The following is a 23881-nucleotide window of genomic DNA, read 5'->3' as shown; positions in this document are numbered from 1 at the left end:
CATTTTGATCCATGCTTTGTTTATTGTTAATGTGAAATAATTTGTTATATTAAAATGAATTATGGCAAAATTAAAAGTTATTTTGACCTTCACCTGTTCACTCATTTATGCACTTAAATGGGCATAATGTCACTTTAATCGACATAATGACGCTTCTTTAGTTGAACTGTTTCCGAAAGGAGGTACACAATAAGTATTTGCTAGAACATGTCTCTTGTGCAACATTATTTTACATCACACATCAAAATTATTTATGATGCTTAAAACTACGAATCTTAAACTTTAACGTGTCTGCTTTAAATATATATGAAAATATCCCCTTTCATCTCATAAACATTCCAATTACTTTTAAATTAATATTATATGCTTTAACTGTATAAGATCTGCTACAAATACCACAGAAAATACTTTTTGCATTATAGGTATTAAATCTAATTTCTGCATGAAAACCTGTCGCCTCTGTCTCTGCTAGGACATTAAGTATATAATTAGTATCTGGGGAAACCTATGATGTGTTTGATAAAATAATATTTAATCTTACACAATAATAACTACTTACTCCATTTTGTATAGACTATCATATTACAGACATACCGTGTGAGGAATAGTAAAGAATGATTAATAAAAGTTTAGTTTGATTGCAAATATAGATGTGTTTGATATTGTTCAATGATTGTCGTTTTCCTCTTATATTAAATATTGTTCTACATTGTATTCAAGTTTTAGACAAACGTTGGAAATGCTGACCTATCAAATCCCTTGATCGATGTTTGTTGTAATAACGACATATACATTTTTAGTAATCAAGCCAAATAACTGAAGAACAGTGCCCCGATTTAGTGGCCTGTCCAAGCTTGAAATAAAAGTATTTAAGTTTATCATTTAAAACTAAGCATGATACATTTTCAATTTTGCCCCTGCGTGCCATCTTTAGGCATTCTTATTTCAATTGTTCTACCTTATACGATTAAGTCATTACCAACAGTTCTGTTTTGATCACTTATATATCTTTTTAAAAATTTTATGTCGGTCTTTAAAAAGGTTACCAATTTTAAAAAATTTTAAAAATTTTTTATTTTTAAATAACAGGTGTAATTATGTAAATATGTTAAAACCCCAATAAAATTTGTAAGAAAATTTCCCCGATACAAAAATATATTGAATTTGCAGGGCTTTCTGGTGAAAGAAGAAATGGATTATTTGTTCAGATCAAATCATGGTATCTAATTATAACTTTCATAATATCCCTATAGCCAAAAACCTTTTGATCTGTGAACTACAGTTACGAGATGCACTTATTTTATTATGTAAATTTAATTCTATTTAAATTAAAATTGGGTACATATTATGTGGATATCTACAATTTGATATTCTTAGAAATATTTTGTTTATTTTCAGAAACAATGTACACACTTGGTACTGCTAATCTTGGACCAAAGCATCGTTTGTATGGCAGATTGGTATGCCTTAAAATTATTTAATATAGGCTATAATGCATTTTACAAAATGAATAATTTAATTTATTATATACTTATAAATGAAATATTGAGAAATATTGATGAAATAAAATGCGTATTTTCATTTTCCGTATTTTCACTGTAAAAATTTATTTTTCACTGCAGTGAAACATATTTTCCGTATTTTCACTGGTGTGTTGCCGGACTACTTTCTTTTAAATTCTGCCAGTACACACAATTTCAGGGAAAGCATTTCAAATTTTAATGTCAAAAAGGATAATCAAAGTGCTGCAGCACTGAATGCGACGGACATGCAACCGGGGAGACATTTAGGGTTATTTAGAAAAAAAATAAAACACAAAATATAGGAATCTATAACAGAGAAAATTTGTTCCATACAAGGAGCAAATATATTTTGTGTCCCAATCTGATATAATCCAGATTTTCTACTTTCAAGCAGAATGAAATATATGCCTAAAACCTGGTCAAACTTGTAAATCAGTGTCATTATCGATTTATTCCAAGAAATGATATGTAAATGGAAAAAAAACTTTCAACGACATATTTCTAAAATAAAACCATGCAAATAGACTTCAAGCATAATACATTATACCACGGATAAATCCGTGATTATACATGTGAGAATGTTATTTAGAATTGCTTCGTGTTTTAACATAGTGGGCATATAGACAATAAAATATAAGTCATTTGTATTTTTATTTCTTTTGGATATGTACGTCTCATTAAAAATATCTTTGGTTAAAATCATCAGCAATTAATAGTCACCGTATTTTTTAGATTTCTTTTATTTGCAAGGGCCAGAGCACATCGTTTTTATTATAATCTAAATGTCACAATTTTTTTTAAAAGCACTATAGTGTTTAGTTGTCCTTTTCATTTTCACACTAAATTACATTTTCAACTTGTTTGCTTCTTACAATTGTATAGAATTTCTAAAAGTATTGCATGTGAACAAAGTAAGTATCCGCTGGTTTATATAACATGTATAATGTGTACTCCCTACTGTCCGAAAATCAGCACAGGTAAAGCAGAATCTATTTTTTAGAATAGCGAAGGTTAACTCATATCGTGACCTAGAAAATGTATCTAATTTATTAATAACTGCTGAATATTCAGCTAAACCTGCGGTATGAGTCACGAAAATAGTTCTTCTTTTTATTAATGCGCGAGTTATTCTAGAGTCCAAAAAACTTTTGATTTGTTAATAATAATGTTTTGTATAATGTAGAAATATTTATTTCCTACTAATAATTTCTTGGAACTCAGAGCTTACACCTTTATTATAGTATAATTTGCTGTCCTAATTTTTCGACAGCGGTAAATCGTTTCGGCAGTAATTTGCATAATTGCGCAATAATACTACGGGACTACAACGTTTTTATCAATCATATACGTCCATATTTTTAACTTGGATAACTTAATTTGAAATTGAAAAGGCTAAATATGGAAGATTTAAAGATTATCCCGACATAGTATGGGAGTTTTAAAGGATCAAATTCATGTACTTTTTCTTGGGCTGTTAATCGGTTGAGGACACTTTGCGCGAGTGTAGCAGACGAAATCCCATGTAGATGACTTAGCTCTGAACGCGCCTGAGGGCGCGTCCGTCGCAAAAATGTATATAATAAACAGAAAATTAAAGTTCTTTCTATAAATACATGATTTATTTTCATCTTGTGGCATGAAAATTACCATATTTCACTCGTGGCTACCGCCACTCATGAAATATTTATTTTCATACCACTCGATGAAAATAAATCATGTATTTATAGAAAAAACTTGAATATCCTCTATATATTGCGTTAGAAATCCACACGTCTGTCCTTGCTCATAGATTTCACCCTATTAAAATATGTGTATTTTTGAAATAAATCAAGCGGGTACCAGTATCTCGCATATTTATACATTACATTTCCCGGCTAAAATTCATGCGCAGATTCATTCCCTCATTTAAAACTACCGAAGGCTGATTTTTTTTTTTCCTTGCTTAGAATATTGTGTTTCCTTTTCATCGTGTTTTAAGTTCAAAATGTAAATAGATCTTGAGTTTCATTGCGCTGTGGTATAATATTTCAAGGCCTTCGTAATAAGATTAAATATAATTTTTGCATCTTTTGCCTAAATGTACTTTTCGTTCCAACGTTTATTAAAGTACGATTCTGATTTTTTCTCAGATGTAATATGGAAATATTAAATTCATAGAAAATTTATAACAAGATGATAAGATAAGCATTTTAAAATGGATGCAATTTGTTCACATGCGTGATAAACCATTTATGTTTTAAGACATATATACCACAGAAACGATTTTCCTTCAATGACAAGTTTTATAACGTTCAAATAATAGTTTTCGAGCATGCTAGGTATTTATAATCACTGGATATGAACTTATTTGTTAAGTATTGTAAACAAAACAGCATTTTGACTTACATACAATACAATAAATACCGGTAACTATAATAAATATACTACTTATTCCATTGTCATGCTACACGGGCAAAATTTGGCAAATTATAATAAGCCTTTTGGGCAAATATATCAAGGCACCAAATATAAGAGGCTTTCAAGAAAAATAAAATAAATTTTAAAGCACTTCTGAGGCATATTAGGTCTTTTAAAACACTTAAGCGTTTGAGACTTCTGCTCGCGTTATTCATGAAATGGAGCTCTATCTGTCTGGCAAAGTGTCTATGTGTTGTCTGTTTATCTGATTGAGTGATATTGTCGTCTGTGACGTGTCGCAAGTAAACAGAACTAATATTGCTGGAAAATGTATATTCAAGAGCAAAATAAGACACTCTGGTTAGCGCGTTCTGTGATTTACAATAAATCAAAATAAAAGAATTGTGATATACAATCAATCAAATAAAAAAAACAAATTGTTCATTTGTCAACTACTCTCATTTAGTGTTTTAAAGATAAGCATCGTAATCATACATTTTATATATCGCATCACTTGTTACATTACAAAACACAGAAAATATCGGATCATAAATTTGACATTCTCGTTTTGTAAACAGACGCAACGTGATCATGCCATAGATTATAGAGAACATGTATATACTATGGGTTGTACAAGTGAATATAGTTTAAATGAGATACATATCGACCGAAGGAAGCGCTAGGCAAGACTTATACTAGCAAGGCTATATTCTTTCATACCATATGACATCGTAAACAAAAGGTTTAAGATACTCTAAATTCGAACAATTAATTTGTATTATTAAAAGGTTTGTTTCTTAATTTTCTGTCTTGGAATTAACTTGTTGTATCATTTGTATATCAATCAAATAATCTTTCTTTAAGGATCTTTTTCTTTATTATCAAGACTCTTGTATAACGTCCAAATAAAAATGTATCTGTTTGCCATTTTATAACGAAGATCGTTGTTTTATAATATTGCTATACAAAATGTAATATGAAATAGGGAAAATAAAAATCAATAATGAAAGACTCAAAAAATGAAAATGGTGCATGTTCGGTTACATTGAGCCAGTAACTCATGGCCGGCATTGGAAAGTGCAAGCTACCTTCCACGCCACTAAGCACCAATCAGAATTCAACATTAAACATAAAACTGGCAGGCAAATTTGAATTTGCAAAATAAGATGATACTTGTTCACCCTGGTTTTATAAAAAAATATGAATTGAAACCAAAAGCACATAATTTATCTGATTGTTTACTGACACTAATTGTTTGAACTAATTAGAGATTCCGAACCTCAGTTTTGTTAATTAAAACAAAACTAAAGCATAATTTGATTTTGCATTTTAAGTATATGTATACTCTTTGAGTCTGCGTTACCTCATTCTTATCCCTTAATAACGTTTTCTGAATAAGAATAAATTTAATTGATGAATTGTGCTTACGCACGCGTTAGGTTACAAAACTTATAGTTTGTAATTAAAATAAATTAAATGTATAAATACCATATAACGTAAATCTTGATGTCATTGTCTGTTTCCTCGAAAATAATACAATTTTAATCTTATAAGTTATTCTTTGCTCTTCTCATCATCGAAATCAACCTATAGTTATGTATTTTTAATCTTTATTAGACTAAGGATTAAAGATTTCAGCCACATATGTATGCGCTAGACACAACTTCCGATCGATAAAATGTATGTTAAATAGAATTATCAAACTATGTAACAACAACATGGCCATCAAATTTGACTTTGGGTATTGTAGTCACACACCGAACGGAGATTAAACTCGATTCAAGTTAATATTTCACTGATAACTTTAGTGTTACTTCAGGTTTCTATGGCATCCTATTCAGAATAATTTATTATATATGCATTTGTCCATACAGCAATGGGGAACATTTTAGACTTGATTTTGTGTATTATTTTTGTTTTAACACAATCACACTGTTTTTAAATTTTCTAATAAAAATAGATTTTATGATTTACAACATGTCACAGAGCTTTAAGGGATTAGAATAAACGTTTAAATGAAGTGATAGTGCCATGTTTGAATATCATATTCTTTTAATCATTATCTTATTTTACCTACATAATAAATAACGTGCCAATGAGCCAGTCTATAGTCGATCATTCTAAAACTTAACCGTTGAGAGAGGTGACAACTGAGGCAGTGCCACGTACTTCATTTGATTCGCCTCTGTTGAAGTTCGGTTCCGCCTTAAATTGTCTGCTAGCATTTAGTCTTCGTTGACGGAGAAGAAGGGAACCAGGACAACTTTGATCAATATCACTTGTCGAAGTTACAAAACCTAAACTACGCCCACTATCAGGGAGGCGGTTCTCACTCAACCGTTAAGAAAGTACAACAAACCGGTTACGCTACGGCCTGTAAGGGGAGATCACTGAAGAACAGTTTGTCCTCAAAATCATTCGAACATAATGCAATTCGTACCAATATTTAAATGGGTATATTCTCGGCACATATTGTCTTGAATTTATTTTAAGTATACCAATCATTTCAATTTTATTTGTTATGCAATTTATTTTGATTCGACCAGAAGTTTCAGTCTTTGTCGCAACAGACAAACATTTAAGAATTTCAGACCTGGCATTATTTTGTGAATTTATGCATTATGTTCTACTTTTTGGCAAAAATATGCAACTTTATTATTAAACAACGAGCACATACCAAGAACATGGAGAAAAAATTGATTTGTGCTTCGGATATTCAACTGTAATAGAGAACGATTTTTAATGCTGATTGACTGTTCACATCATTTGGCGGCGTCCTTGATGTGCAGCATCAACATTTAACTTGACAGTTATGACATCTCGTCTGTGACTTGCTTGTGTGCCCTGTTATGTTTGGTGTCCTGGGATCCTAACAGGTGGTCATGTGTTAGTGGACGAAGTTATTGAGTGCCGTCATTCCTTGATGATCTTATTTTTCATTTTCTATAAATATTCTTATATAGAGTACTGGTAATTTAAAGATTTATCAGATGGTGTAATATGTTGGCGCGCCGTTGTAAAACTTTCATAAAAACAAGCTTGGTTTTCAAAATCGTTACAGCCAGTATGTTTTTGTAAATTTACATAGGAAAATCTCACAGATTCAGACAAAAGGCAGATAAAACGAGTATTTCAGGTCATACTGAATTACACATTTGCGGTCCTATTAGTAACATGTCTTAGAATACGATGCAAAACACAATTTATCATCAAATCATATTGTTAAACTACTAATTATATCAAAACACTGAATGACTAGAAAGCGAGACCTAATTAAGGATATCACAATTGTACAGTTGTTCATAAAAAGAGACATAACTGGGAGAATTCTATAATTATCTATAGGCACCTATGGAAAAAATATTTTGAATTTCAGAAATCTTTGGAACATGGGTGACAGGAAATAAAGTATCCCATTGTTTCTCATTAAAGAAGTTGAAGTTGAAATCGTGAATTATTGAAGTTGAAATCGTGACTTATGTATTTTGAAAACGTCGATTTCATTAAGTTCGCGAAGATGATATCGTGAATTCATAAAGTTGAAATGTCTCCAACGGTCTTTCGTAATATTGTTATGCCAACTTATTAGTTATTAGCAATTTTAGAGAACATCAAATCACAATTGAGACGCCATTCTTTGACCATTGAAATAGAAAGTCGATTATATAAGAACGCATATGCTATTTTAGGAACATTTCAAAATAAAAACAAGACAGCAATTACTTGCTTCTTATATATTGTGAACGTTGTAATCCACTATATTTATTGTTGTTCAATCTATCAAAGCTAAATAGATGTCCAAAATGCAATTTTCAGTTTTAATGAAATGTCTCCAAAATTCTCAAAATCTACCAAGCACGGTAAGGTTAATTGACTCTCGTGTGCAACATTACTTGCTATCTTAAATCAAATTGACTATTGATTAAGTGTCTTGGACGGTTTTAAAGCAGAAAACTGGTAGAATTCTAAAGTGTACGATGGTAGCTTAAGATATTTATTATGTGTTGACGAATGAATGTTTGCCAAAAAGGTTAAACAATTACATTTATGAATTTCAGATTGACAAAATGTGTATATGATTGATATAAATGTATATTAAAAAAAGGAACCACAAATCTCCAGATATGTGTAAATTAAATATCATTTTTATTTGAGGGACAGGCAGATTAGAGGTATCGATGTGTTTCCTTACTGTTTGTGTATTTTATCGACGGCAAATTTCATTTTCCACCTATAGTAATATCTTTTGATATGGCAATTATATGAAATTATTTATTTAAAAATAACATATTTAACCTTTAAAAAAGATAAAGGCCGCTTAAATGAGTTGAATTAGGTATATTTCAATAATATATACAAATGTCAAGTAAGTTGTTAAGAAATTGACACAATATTAGCACCGAATAATGAAGATTATTAAATTCGGCTCTGATCGAGTACTATCATTTGACCGTCAATTGAGTTTTATTTCAGACTGAAAGACATTTTCATGAACAATGTTGAAATTTATACTTGTATTTTGTAAAAGAATAATTACAAATAACCTGTTTGAATGAAATATTCTTGTAAAGAAGAGGGAATGACGCATGCATACAGTTATTCAGAAATGCTTTTAACCCTACCCTACTTGAAATAACAGCATATATTTGTTACTCTATTCACATACAATATTCATGTGTTAAATAACAGAGACATTCCATGTTATAACTGTTTCGAGAATCGATCATAACATTTAGAAAACAGCGTAATTTTACCTGTTATAAATTGCATAACAAAATATTTCTTTCAATATAGATTTATACACTTTACAATGCACGCAGTCAACAATTAATATTAGCATGAAAATAAAAAAACTAGCAACATGTAAGTATTTTGATATGTTTATTTATTTCCATTTTGTATAAATCTACACATCTTACAACAGGTCTATTTCATATTTATCTTAATAAATATCTAATAGTCAATAACAGAACACTACGCACTCATGCTTTACCACGTGATAATTACTCTTAACCACGTGACCATTTTAAGACAGGACAGACGAGTGAACACAATAAAAATATAAACACAAAGAGGATAACAGAAGAGATTATTGAAATAAAATATACATCAAATTCTCATTGTTTTGAGTGAATGCATTTTTGTTCTGTATGCGGTTGATATTAAATATGTAATATAATTGTGCATATTCATCTCATCGAACCTTGTTTCGTTTATCAAGAAATGCTTAGAATCGTACAAGTTAATGGGAGTATTAACCCTTAGGCTGATGTTGTTGTAACAAAGATGAAGACCTATAGCCGAGAAGAAGCCCATGAAGCCCATGGAATCTTCGAGTTTTGAAATATAAACTAATGAAATTGGTAACGACACTTCAAGAAATATGTTCTTAAAACCAAATAATTAAGTGGTACTTAAAGTCGTTTTATGACTTTCGACAGGATGTCTGATTCTGTTATAAACGGGACTATTTCACCTGTCAAAGATTGGAATTAAGATGCACCTTTGTAATTTGAAGTGCTTACAGAAGTAATGAAACATAAAACCAAGTGACTTCAACATGAGAATTTCTTTTATTTCCGGAAATATCATGAAAAGTAAAGTTTGGGTAAATCCTATCTTTGGATCGTTATACGTGTATTATACATGCATATGCAACGTCAAAAGAATGATATAGTGTGTAAATATGACAGTTCACCTTGGGATTACACGATACCTTTATGATAACATCCCAGGATTTAATGTGGATACTTTAAAAAAAACGTATAGGTCCAGACAGAATGAATATGAAAAGTAGCAGTAGCAATATGTCTAGTCTAATTACTATGAAATCGATATCTCACTTTTAGCAACAAAACATGAAACAAATATACATGTATGCGAAAAGTCAACGCAGTTTAAAAAGTGAATAAGTAATTAATTTTGCAGGCACCGACCATGAAATTGTGCAAAATAATAATCCCTCTTTCAATAGCACGTTTCAATTGGTGTAACCAATGTTTAAACAGACAATCTGCTTGCTATTTAATTATTTTGGTTAAATCAATCACTCAATCAATCAATCAATCAATCAAATTAAATAAAAATCAAATAAAAATCAATCAATGATTGTAATGCAATAGAGAAAATATAATATGAGAATTATTGCTACAGCTTTTTCTGGAAATATGTGCATAAATATTCTTTAAATACCTGAAGTTACAAAAGCCTGATTATGTTAAAAATTAAATAATATTGTCTTTAGGCGTTTTACTGTATGCATTAATAATAGAGTTTCGAGTTTTGTTTTGTATATTTTAAATATCTAATTCTGTATCAAAATTCAAAATTACAGACACACACATAAATCTAATCTGTTTTTGGTCAAAACATTGATATTCAAATATGATAATTACATTATTCGCCAAAAAACCAGCGCGCCTCAAGATTAATGTTTAAGTTACAAATTCGTAAACATGTTGTCAATTTAGTGTACAAATAAAGCAACATTATCAAGCACAACGTACTTTCTGTCTACATAAAATACAGATAACTTGCCTAAATACGCAAAAATATAGTACGTAACATGTATTTAAACAAAGTATGTTTTTGTGTCCTTTATGCTTTCATTGAAATAAGTTTTTAGCTCTCAAACCATCGATATTATTTCGTTTAAATAATTTAAGTTTGATCATTGTCTAGAGGCGTGTAGCCTTACAAGATTTGTTATTATGTTGAAATTGAAATATATATATAAAAAAAACATAATACAACAAAATGCAGTTTGATATCTAAAATGTGTTCAAAATAATAGTGAAAACATGATTAAAAGTTCTAATTTGCGGATCATCTGACATTTTAAAAACAATAAACGTGTATCAATCACAATAATACTAGCATAATAATTATAAAATGTGATACTGTGAGACGGGAAATTGCTTTTATGATGACTTAAAATTAATACCTTATAATGTTTAGTCTAAGCGAATGAAATATCGTCACATGTTGAAAAAGATAAAAAGATAAAGCTATTTAAAATGAAACACTAACAGCCAAAAGAATAACAAAATAATGCCACATGCATTTTATATATCTTCACCCGCAATCATCTATCAAACACACAGAATATAAAGCTTCATGGTTCGATATACTTATTTTTTACAAAATATCATGCTAAATCTCATTCATCACGCTATAATTTTACGTTAGTGTTTAAAAATATGTCAAACACCTTTTTTTAGGAATAAGAAATCATAAAAAGAATATTAAAACAAATCATTGAAGAAGACAGATAAACATTATTGACACATATGCTTAATTTTCACACATTACAATTCATTATCTATTCATATTGACACTATTTCACAATCATGCATTTGATAAATATATATATTTCATAAATAATAATTTAAACATATCATTTACATTTAATCATTGACTTCAAAATTAATATTTATATGGTAAACAGTAATGATAAACAGTAATGATAAACAGTAATGATAAACAGTAATTAAGTTTACACATTTTTCGATGTTACAAAATGTACGATTTATATACAACAGTTCAATGTAAATATTATGAATACCAATGTTTTTATTATTCTTTAATGAGTTACGAACGTCATGAATTGTAAAAATTGAAATGTGAAATCAATGAAAAACGTATTGGCACTATATAAATATGATATATAAATAAATACTTTAAATTGTTGCTTTTGTTATACATTTTAAAACAAGACTTTGGCAGACACAAATGTTCGTGTTGTATCGAAACAATGTATTCAATATGTGATGGCTTAAAACTATTTTTAAATTAAATAATGCGAATTTAGGAAATTCAAAAAAATCGTTACTGTATGCTCAACCGCGTATTTAGTAATGGAAACTACCAATACATGTATTATCTTGCAGTTAAAATGAATATTAGTCTTAGAATAATAAACCGATTGCAAAAAAAAAACAAACAAAAAAACAAAAAAAACATTTTTTTCAATCAATGTTTCAATAAGTAAATTTCGACTAAATTCGTATAATTTCGTAAAACACGAAGCTGCTTTCGCCTATATCCGACAGTTTCTGTAATACATATATTTAGAACTTTTCCTGTCACATGACAAGATGTTTACCACTAAAACGTTATTTTTTGAGAAAATATCAATATTACGGCTCATTTCACGTACATGCTTATAGGAATCAAAAGTTTGATAAAACCATCAATAAAATCACGGTTTATCATACTACTTATCGAAATAAACTGGTAAAATATGCTAAAAACATCTTCCATGATTAAATAAAACTAGCACAAACGATAACTTTCAATTATATTGCTATTAATATGAAGAGGTTTTCACACTTTTCCAAAAATCTAGAATTTGGCATTATGTAATATTCATGTAAGAAGGCATGATTGGTCTTCTAGTGTTTGACCCTATGACCTCAGCATATATGTACATTTTACATGGTTTAACATGATAATCACAGATTAATTAATGAAAAGCATAAACAACTACCCGATGTACGGTAAAATATACAACTCGAAATACTGGACATTTCACACTTAACTGCTGTATTTAATGTTTTAAGTCAAAAAATATTTACATCAATGTTAACGTACGTATAATCTTTAAAAATATCGTTTTCAAATGTGATTTTAATAAGCAAGTACCTTACCAGTATACTGACTTATAAAGCCAATAAACCGTTATTAGGTAGAATCATTCCAAACGTATCTTATGTTAGATTAACTAGTAAAATGGTCACACAATAGTATTGTAACAACACCAGCTATGAACGTACATCAACTTAACAAACAAGCCCCCTTTTATCACAGTGGACACATTCACATGCCCCACTACTTCCTTTTACAATTTTATTTGCTTTTGTAATCAGTCTCTTTTTATTTCGTAATAGTGCAATCATCACGTCTTCATTTGTGTTCAGCTGAATATTTGTCGACTTCTTCATATTCATCAGAACCTTTCTGCATTCATGTAACGCTATCACCGGGCACATCATCTGTTTTACCACAACTTGCACGTAACAGGTACACCACATAATTGAATAAAAACTCCTATAAAAACTTTTATCAAACTATCGACACCTTTTGAATTTTTGGAGCAGTCACAGGACGGGGCAAAGTTGACGTGGATGGTTTCTCCTGAGAGGGTAAAGTATTGTGGTTTTGCCTCACAGAGTTATGGTCGCCTGGACCATTTTCATGTTCATTCAACACTTTTTTAACTTCTGCGTTGTGACCCACGTGGTCACGATTATTTTCTGTCCTTTCAGAAGTTTGTACGGAAGATCTATTTGATTCTGATTTGTCAATTGTGAGCAATCTGTCAGTAGTATTACTACCGGAAGTAGCCGCAACATAACGCACTTCCACATTATCTGTTTCCGGAGAATGTCGATCACGTGGTCGGAATTTTTTACGGTGATAGACTCCACAAACAAGTAATACTACACAAAAGAACACAGATATTGAGGTACCAATTACAATATGTACTACTTGTACTTTCTCTTTCTTCGGGCCTGAAAGTAGAGAACAACATTGGATAAAAACCTTTCCGACAGCTAGAAGATGTTTGAATGTTTTATAGACAAAATCCTTGATATTTCACGTTTCATTTAGAAAAGAAACCGCCACAAACTCAGTATTCTTTGTGGGTTTTATGTTTTCATCGATGCAAATAATAATTTGAAAAGTACATATCTTATTTATTATAATTATTTCTAAATCCAATTCTTTATTCATTGGTAATTAATGTTTATCAATTTTACTATCTTTAATGTCAGCTTTAAGGTTTTCGAATCATATTAGTACAGCAATAAGTTACATGCATGCTCATTCATGTAATCATGCCTTTAAATGATCTGACATTCAAATAATTTGTTAGTTTTTGTCTGTAACAAAAGCATGTTAAGAGCACTATAACAACAACAAATGGGAAATTAGAGAAGTAGATATTAAGGATGTTTGGAAGAAGAAACAAATTTAGTATTAAAAGCGGCAAATCAAAGAAAACATTTTAATTATATTGAAAAAGTATTACACTTTAAATCGAAATTAACATATCATTCTTTGTGTGACGAAGTTGTAAAACTGTAATTATGAAATTAACTTTAGAATACACAAAACAATGTTTGAAAGCACTAAGCAAGATTTCAGAAAATAGGACTAAAGAACGAAAAGTTTGAAATTGGAAACTACACAGAACAGGGAACAAACGATTATTCGCAAAGAGCGCAGATATATACCTTATTTGCAACTGAGATCATCATGAATTCGAATTTGTTATTTTTATTTTATATAATAATGCTGGATAATGATGGCTTTGTTGAAATATGTGCAGTTCAAAATAAGTTGAATGTATTTCATGTATTTAAAAGTTAAAAAATATTACAGTGTACAGTTAAACCTTAGAACAATAAGTTAATGATAACAAAAAGATCGAACACTTTTTTTAATAAAAAATCAAAGTTGCTTGCAAAATAAGTTAACGCATGCGCAACATATCAGAGATTTAACGCAAAGACTACGTAACTCTTACCCTGCTTGGACCAGACTTGGTAAGACTTTTCATCCAGTATAGAACCAGACCAGCCCTCACATTTGTGCAGTCTGACCAGACTCTTTACTGTGAACTGACTAGATTAAAAGTTTTACCTTGATGTCCCCATGTTTGTAGAAGGTACTGTTCAATTAATGAAATGTGAAAAACTAGATCGACAAGAAAGGGTGGCAATCATTGAACGCATCTCCCAGCATAACCCAGCAACACAGACAACCGGCTGGAGACCAAACCGGAAAAGGTCATGTAACTAAATTCAGCAGGTTAAGAGTTTAGGTAGTTTTTATGTGTATGCATAAGTGAAAGAGATACCAAAAAGAAAAACGTAAAATAATTCTGTAATATTCTACTCTATGTTCTTTGTTAGTCAAATTATTAATTAGATATACACATATACAACTAAAAGAACTGTGAGTAATGCTTTTAGAGAATTTGTGAGCAGCTATAGAAAAGATCGACAACTCTTATTACATACCACGACTGCTCGCCTGAGGTTCACCTAGGGAGTGTATATTAAGGTAGAATTAAAATTCTGATTATAACACCTGTAAGTTTATATCATGGAAAAAATATGTACACTGATCAAATAACTGGTGATGAAAGGAATTCACAAGATCGCAGTAATTTACAATAAAAGTTTTTTTTCTTTTCTTTTAAAACATTTTCTTTTAACCTTGATTAATATGACCATATGGTGGTAGATACGATGATATTCAGTGGAGCCTTCCTTCTTAAATAAAACAGGGTGCAGAATGTTAGTCTTTTTTAAACATTTTTTTAAAAGTATTTCTTATTTGCCTTAGAAAATACTCTCATTTTTAATACTCTGTTTTTGGAAATATACGCGAGTTTAATATCAAATTTATTTAATTTATTCTAAAAAAAACAAACAATGTTCATTTTTCGTATTAAAATATGTATTTAATATCATACAGCTTTGTGAATGCTTAATTTAAGATACGGTCTATTATGGTAACAATTGCATACTATATTTCATTTGTTTGATTATTTCGGCGGCGGAAGAAATAAGTTCATATAAAATTGTAACCAATCAGTACTTTTAAAAAAGAGAAGATAAAATTATGCAGTAACTTAAGAAAAAAATCTGTAAACAAATGTTTCATATACTTTTCTTTCATAAAGACTTGGTATCTCTAATAGCCTAATAGCTTATAACATGAGCCGCGCCATGACAAAACCAACATAATGGGTTTGCGACCAGCATGGATCCAGACCAGCCTGCGCATCCGCGCAGTCTGATCAGGATCCATGCTGTTCGCTTACCAACCCTATTACAAGTAGAGAAACTGATAGCGAACAGCATGGATCCTGATCAGACTGTGCTGATGCTGGTCTGGATCCATGCTGGTCGCAAACCCATTATGTTGGTTTTGTCATGACGCGGCTCATATTAAGTAAATGTATCGTAATGTCTTTAAACAATCAATACATGAGCATTTGTATAACTTTAAATATTTGAGTTGGTCACGACAAAACCAACATAATGAGTTTGCGACTAGCATGGATCCAGACCAGCCTGCGCATCCGCGCAGTCTGATCAGGATCCATGCTGTTCGCTATCAGTTTCTCTACTTGTAATAGAGTTGGTAAGCGAACAGCATGGATCCTGATCAGACTGCGCGGATGCGGAGGCTGGTCTGGATCCATGCTGGTCGCAAACGCACTATGTTGATTTTGTCATGACACGGCTCATTTGTATCACTTTAAATATTTCTTTTTCAAACATTCAGCGTCGTACAATTGTAAAACTGTAACAAAATATCAATTGTCAATTGGATAAAAAATCTGCAAAGAAAACCTGTTCAGATTCACAACATGACGTCAGTGGGATATTTGCTCTTTACTTTTAAGAATACCAATACATTTGTTTGAACTTTAAATTTCTGAAAAGACATATTTGTCATTTCTAAATTAATGACGTTATCATATTTTGAAACAAGTTATTATTACGTAACGGAACTAAACAATGCGATTCATTCACATTTAAGGCATAATAATATAGCGGTTACATGTAATTAAATGCGTGTCAGTCAATACTGTTATACAAATGTATTAACAATTAAACTGGTTATAAAATCATGCGTCCCGAAACCCTTACCTACAAATATATAAGCTCCGACACTATTGTTACTAAAAATAGTAACAACAGCGTGGAAGAGACCTTGAAGCTTGCCCCACCTAACAAACAAAGAGTTAACAAAGAATGTCACACATGTTATATAAGTTGATATGTCAAACAGTGAAAAAGCGTTTTGCAACAAACAATTGAAGTTTGCTTGTCTACGAAATAATGATTTTAAAATTTTGTAAAAATGTCATTTGGTAACAGAATACGCTCATGAATACATACAAAAATAATTTGTTTTTCAAGATTTAGCGGAAATAAAAATTAACGAACAACTCGTTTTATTTGTCCAGACATAGCCATTGTCAATGTTAAAGAATTATGTAAACGAAAAACTACAGAAACGGTAATAAATGAATATTTATTACTTTAAAAATCGTAATTGTAACGATTTTATTTTAAAACGTTCGTTTATCTTCACAAGTTGTCTGGTAAATCATTTGTGTTATTTACAAATTTTCATTTTTGTTACTCACATTTTTTCTATAAAACAATCAATGACAACTATCATGCTAACAAGAATGCATGGCAATAAAATTGTTTTTCTGGTGTCTTAATATAATGTTCTTAATTAATAAATAATCCTAAATGTTTTCCCTCCTTACTCATACTCGAAACATAACAAAACACGTATTGTCGATATAAATGCAATTTAATGTTTTTATATCAAAATGTTTCTTTTGAAATTTCACGCGTGCAATGGAAAACTGTTCAATTTGTAATCTCTACACGGTTGCTACAAAGATTTAAATCTTTTTTAACTATAGAACAGTTGCGTTTCATTTAATAAACCTATTAACAGATATTTTGGCGGTGTATAAACAGTAAGTTGCTAATCAACTACATGTATTTACATCTGTTTTGGCCATTGAACACATCATTGTACAATTATTATAACTAATAAAGTAGGCTATATTTGATAAATGATTAAAAAGATGTATTCGAAACTGTTTGTTAAATTGATAAATATATATAAATATATTTTAACATTGATATAAAACATGCATTTACAGCCATACTCTTTTAGGTCGTAGATTTCTTTTACTGTCAAATAAAACAAATCTACATATCGTGCATACCAGCGGTGCGTAGAACATTTAAGTGTTAAAATATAAAACCAAAAACATTTAGCAGACACATTGCTAAAATGCCCTTTCTTCCGTCTTTTTTTTTTGTAAACTAAAACAAGACTGACGACAAACTAAACACGTTTACGGACAGAGCATGAGTGCATATGATTCGGCTGTGTTAAAATACAATGGTCATTTTCACTTCTAACATTTATATCAAAATATTATAGGTAACAAAACAAATTTGTTTCTCGTTCATTGGTTTTCATACATCACTAACAAATTCAGCGAGATGATATTGTGACTGACAAAAAAGCAATGGTGAATTATCTATGCTTAACTTAAATAATTATTATGTGCATTTGATAAAAATAAATTATTTAATATCTATCTATCTTTAATATCTATATTTAAAGATGTTTTGTTGTTTTCTTTTTTCAATTTTTGAGGTACAAAAATATCATTCCTGTTTTGTATTTTCGCAACTTCAGTCTTCAACTTATGAGACGGAAAGTCAAACGAAAAAAGAAAATGAATCACCTGAATTAAATAAAATTAAAGAAACAATGGCAGAAATAAACCTTGACCCAAAACAGCCATACCATTGAAAAATAATTGCATATATATTTTATAATAAGTAAGCAAGAAACAAACTGATTTGCGGCCTATGTTTTTTTTTGATTGGTAAAATAAATTGATAAACATTTACATATTTCGTCCGATTTATCGCCTGGACCACAGTTAGGCAACTGGTTACACTTCAAGTCCGGAGAAATACAGTATCCTGTCTTCTGACACTTAAAACCATAGCATGGGCCAGCTGAAATAATTAATAAAAATATAATTCTGATACAAATACAAAAATTGCCTTATTAAAGTCTTCTGTAATTTTGAAGCTTTGCTTTCGAAATTTCTACCCACGTTTTATACTATATTCAAAAAGCAGGGACGAAGTAGTATCAGGCAACCGAAAATATAGGTCTGAATTTCATTTGGGTATGTTATAAAATTTGGTCTGCCGGGATCATTGATTGCAATATTTTTATTATGTTTGCCCAAGTCATAATATTGCATAGGCTGCAACTATTAGCTTCGTATCATAGCTTTGTTTAACGAAATATATGCAACATATGCAATATCTGCCTTGCAAGTATATAATTCTATACTTTATTATAATGTCAGTTATGTTTTTATAATAAGAACTGAATTTTTATATGTCCTTCAACATTAAATTCTGACATTTCTCTGCAGAGGTGAACTTACTTTAGTTTTTTTAATGTCAACTAATATTATATTTTTGGTTTTTTTTTTTGCTGTGTCGGGAAAATAAATTCCAACACTTTTAGTATTAAGGCTAAAATACCAACTCCCGGTGCTAGGGTGTGTGGGTTATGTTGCACTTGGCATTATTTCCCATGAATGCACTCAATAAAACATAGAGAACAATTTTCACTCACTGGTTTCTGTTGTTTTCTTCTTATTGCTCTTGAGGGCTGTATTATATGCATAAGTTTAATGGTATCAAATTATTGCTATACCATCATAAAAAGCAGTAACTGTTAACTGTTAGATTTTACAATTATTTATTTCTGAAAATCAATATTTTATTGCTTTCAATAATAAATGGTCAAAAAAGTGAATTATAGACGTAAAGAAGGCAAAGACTATAACCTGATACGTGTAACTCTGTCCACGTCAATCGGAACCCTTTGAAACCCAGAGCAGCATTTGATGTTAGAAACCTGTAAACAATACAATGTTTTGTATTTTAAAAAATATTCCAAAGTTTTAATTTCAATGTTGATACATACAATTCTGATAATGTATATCGTTTTACTTCTCGTGAAATCTTTAAGTTTGATTATGTATGAATAAGCCATGCTGTTTAAATGTAAGTTATCATTTAACATTTTTCATTTTTATTTTATTTATAACTTTGCTTAGTGTTATCTAGCGTAAATTTAATATAAATATAAATACATTTACTAAACTTAGTTTAGCTTTGTTAAGTTATTTTCCACAAACAGTAAATACGAATAGTGGCATGAGCAGGGAGAGTATGTAAAAATGACATTTTAAAACAATGTCAACAATGCAAAACAATATTTATGCTAACATTTATTTCAAGGAAAACCAAAAATAAAAAATATGATATGCCATTGATATACATACATATTAATATTTTCAGCATAATTCACGCACAAGAAAACCTTCGGCAAATTTATGCCATCAGTTTGAGCCAGGCAAGATTGCAAACTTAGGATCAATGGCTTAAAGCTTGTTAATGTGACGATAGAGAAGTTCATGTTCAAATTGAATATAGTCATTTATGGAAAGTGAACGACAAAACTGTTATATATCATCAAACTTACTGAATAACCTCGGTGTTTCCTGTTGATGTTATAGAAGTTTTTGACATTTCATTTTCATTAAATGTACCACATATTTCACTCATTTCTTTACCATTCTGTACTCTTAATACTGCATTTTTACATCCCTCTCCTGTAAGATAATAAGAAAATACAGTTTGCATTATCTCAATGTTTCAATATTTATATAATATTTTTGGTGTTATTTTCCTTTTCAAATATCGGGTTAAATACCCTTAACTTAGAGCTGATCGCATGTGTTCAATCCCCATTTCGGACAGGCTGTTGTAACTCAACAAACAAACTGACCACTCATTGTTATGGTTGGTCATTAAGCTTAAAGTTACCTACACAAACTAAAATAAAATATAAAAAAACTAAATGTATTGTTAAAAGCTCACTCACTGATAAAATTGTAAATTTTATTGATTAATTGGAATAAGTTATAAAAACATACCTTTCTTCAATATCAATATTTGAATCGAAATTGTAGATTCTTTATCATAAACAGTAATACCTTTTACATGACCACATTTCCAAAAATGTTACAAAATCGAAAAAAGTTTCTTTAGTTGTATTTTTTACTTTAAACATTTATGCATTCAATCATTAAATACCTTTGTCATATTTATTTTGCTTATCTATGTTATCATCTATAATTATTATAATTCCATAACTTGAAAAAAGAAAGTCAACAAAAAGCTACATAACGTACCACCATCTCGTCCCATCTCTCCTTCTATTTTGAAAGTCTCTAGTTGGATCAATATTCTATTTTGAGGTTTACTTGCAGTTATCTTCCATTCACAGTAAGTTCTACTTTCATACTTCAAAGGAAACCGCGGACTTGTTATTGTACCACCTTTTCCTCCTGTTACTATTTCTTGAGGACAACCTATAATAAAGGTATCAATCCGCATTTTGATTACATTGATGCTTAGATCCCTGACCTGTCTTATTCTAATCATCAGATAAGTGGATAATAAGAATTTCACCACAACATATTTGTTAACAAAAGAGCAGTAAATCTTATTTTTATTCAAATAAAATGTCAGAGTAGGGATCCATCAATTTCTTTAAAAGAAAAGGGAACTCGTATATTCTTTGATAAAAGGTAAAACTATTTTTGTTCAATTATGTCTTATGCTCATTGAACGCCGCCTTCCCTTGTTGATCTTGTTTATCCTATTTTTTGAAAATATTATTAATTTATCCAATAATAGAAAACAAAACTCATAACAATGCTCAGAACTGTTTAAATAATGGGCGATATCGGTTAAATAGCATGCATTGTACGTACATAGTACGAAAGAAAGACAAACATGACTTACCTTTTTGTAATTCGGCTTTCGGTACAAACTCATACCTAGCTTTGAATCCCTGAAAGCTGCTATTTTTCATGGCTTTAAATCTGAACTTGATTTCCCTGTGGGCAATAATTGGTGCTGGAAATTTGGTCCCGCAGTAAATACTGACCGGTACATACCGGTTCTGTGATAAATCGGCCTCGTTTAACTCGTACAATTCGAGAAAGTCGGTGTTATTTAGGCACCTAGTATTAGAAAGAAATGAGTTAATTATTTATTAAAGGGTATAAATCTACATCTTATGAACAATTTATATGGACATCTTCGCCTCTCAATAATCATTTTCTGAGAATATTTCAAAACATGCAATGCTTGAAGAGCAAAAAAGTGCAGACAATAATCAGACTTTCCGTGCCGCGTGCTGGCTGATTGTCGTCTGCACTGGTCACAGAGTTAGAATCTGTTGCCAACAACAGCATGACATAAACTGTATTTTACATTATTTTATAATAAATGAAAAGAATTACGAATATTCAGTTTGTTCGTATTTAATTAATCCGAAATAACATAAAATCTTCTTTTTTTTCCAATAAAATTTCCTACATTTAAAAATATCAGGTTTATTAAAAAAAACCAAACTTAATGTTTACTATTTGAATCCTTAAAATATTTACTTTTTTGACATAACATACTTTCGGCTGTGAGGGTCAATGATTGGTTCAGCAATATGATCCCCGCTTGAGAGTTGAAACATGTCGAATGAAATGAGCAATTTTTCGTTTCTGGACTCTGGTTGAAATATATATACACATTCTATATTTGGTGGATAGTTGTCGGGATGACGTGGTGAATTAAAGGTTCCGGAACGCTCGCGCTTGCTTTCAAACAGGAAGCTGCACTCGCCCTCTCTTCCAATATGCTGTCCGGATATGGCATAATCTAAAAATAGATAATAATTCAAAAAGGTCATCGCAATATCGTTATGCGCATGCGTAAATGTTAAAACCGTTTTTGTCGACTTAGCTGTGATAAAAAACCCATGAGAATTGAGTTTTATAATAACTGAAGTTTGAACAAAAAATATATTATTTTGTTACATGCATTTGTCAAGATTATAAAAGCGCGATTGTATGCTTATATTAAGTTTAAAGGTTATGCAGTCGGCTGAAACAGGATGAACTGTAATAAGTGGTGCACAATTTTATATTAAAATATATATTTCATAACATTTTATATTTTCAAAAAGATTTTCAGGCAAGTTTGACTATAACTAAAACAGTGCCTACATGTTGCTAATATCTACACTTGAACATAACATATATATATCTATTCATGCATTCATTACGACTTTTTATGATAAGTCCATGCCATTCCATTACATCGAAACAGTCAAATGAGTAGCATCAGGGCCATCTACCCTTCACGCAATTTTATTTTATAATGGTTATGCATCGCATCGAAAACGAAAATATTGGGAATCATATTCTTTTGTTGACCAAATACAAATGAAAAAGCTTAAAATTCTTCCATTGCCCTGATTTTATTGGAAACATGCGTATTATCCATCATTTCATTTTTTATTATTTATTTGATTTTGAAAAAATGTCAGTTGCCTTGCTGATCATTATTTCTCCAAATTATCCAGTAAATTGAAATGCAGTTTGTTGTTGGTAGGGATATTCTAAGACAGATAACCTAACTATGTCTCCATACTCTTGTCTAACGCCGTGATCTGTAAAACCATTCCTTGACGTCATGATATCTATCAATATGGTCTTAATTACCCTCTTCTGTGGATAAAATCTTTTTAACCCTCGTCTAGCGCTAACATATTTCTAACATTTGTTTTGCGCTTAGATCGTTCTTAACCTCGCCTAGCAATGAACGCTTAAACAGCTTCGCCTTGCATCCCTTGCCCTGAACCGAGATCTCTTTTATCCTCGCCTGGCAACGAAATTTCTATTACGGTTACCTAACACTAATATCTTTATAACCCTGGTTATGATTTGACATTTCTTTATCCCATACCCAGAACCATTATCTTTATAACCTTTGTCGAGGTCCACGACTTGCAAGTTAAGTTAATATGCAAAAATTCATAACGTTACAGAATATATTAAGTAAGAAAGAGATGTAAGTTTAAAAAAAGAGTCCTACAGATAAGATTGTTCTTGAGCAAAATGTGTGAAAGCATGCAAAAAAAGTACAGAGATGTCACACAGAAATTTTTTTATAGTAATTACAATAAGACTTGTGACTCAATATTAGTCTATAGTTATATAATGAAAGAATAGTATTCAAAGGAGAAAGTAGATATATAAATAGTGGAGACTTTAAGTCCCGAAAAGTTGAATATACGCGGACATTTTGATCTTCAGTGCTAAATTAGGAAAGATCATAAACCTGTCTGGAAATTTCAAAATGTACTCGTAAAAGAGATTGATTTTGAGTGGCTTTCGCAAAATCAACGATTTTGTTGTTATAGTGGTTCATACTCCGATATAATGTATTAAGTAA

General features: G+C 30.4%; 1 protein-coding gene across 13 annotated transcripts in view; it reads right to left on the bottom strand.

Moving 5' to 3' along the window:
- Positions 1–8788: 8788 nt before the first annotated feature.
- The window catches only part of LOC132751147 (cubilin-like), a 175484-nt gene continuing 160391 nt past the window's right edge, over positions 8789–23881 (bottom strand). For 8 of the 13 annotated variants that reach the window (XM_060741278.1, XM_060741276.1, XM_060741277.1 and 5 more), the window contains 8 exons: positions 22039–22305; positions 21389–21609; positions 20773–20952; positions 20061–20190; positions 19360–19430; positions 18398–18508; positions 14948–14971; positions 8789–13432 (listed from right to left, as the gene is read on the bottom strand). In XM_060741278.1, the coding sequence (XP_060597261.1) occupies positions 12984–13432; positions 14948–14971; positions 18398–18508; positions 19360–19430; positions 20061–20190; positions 20773–20952; positions 21389–21609; positions 22039–22305 (1453 nt within the window). In that variant the 3' untranslated portion in view covers positions 8789–12983. Of the gene's footprint in view, positions 13433–14947; positions 14972–16591; positions 16672–18397; positions 18509–19359; positions 19431–20060; positions 20191–20772; positions 20953–21388; positions 21610–22038; positions 22306–23881 lie in introns of all 13 variants that reach the window. The other 5 variants (XM_060741281.1, XM_060741273.1, XM_060741275.1 and 2 more) reach the window with 5 other exon arrangements.

Source organism: Ruditapes philippinarum, unplaced genomic scaffold, assembly GCF_026571515.1.
Source record: "Ruditapes philippinarum isolate M1 unplaced genomic scaffold, ASM2657151v2 ctg764_1_1_1_1, whole genome shotgun sequence".
Lineage (NCBI taxonomy): Eukaryota > Metazoa > Mollusca > Bivalvia > Venerida > Veneridae > Ruditapes > Ruditapes philippinarum.
This window is presented reverse-complemented; position numbering and strand designations above follow the sequence as displayed.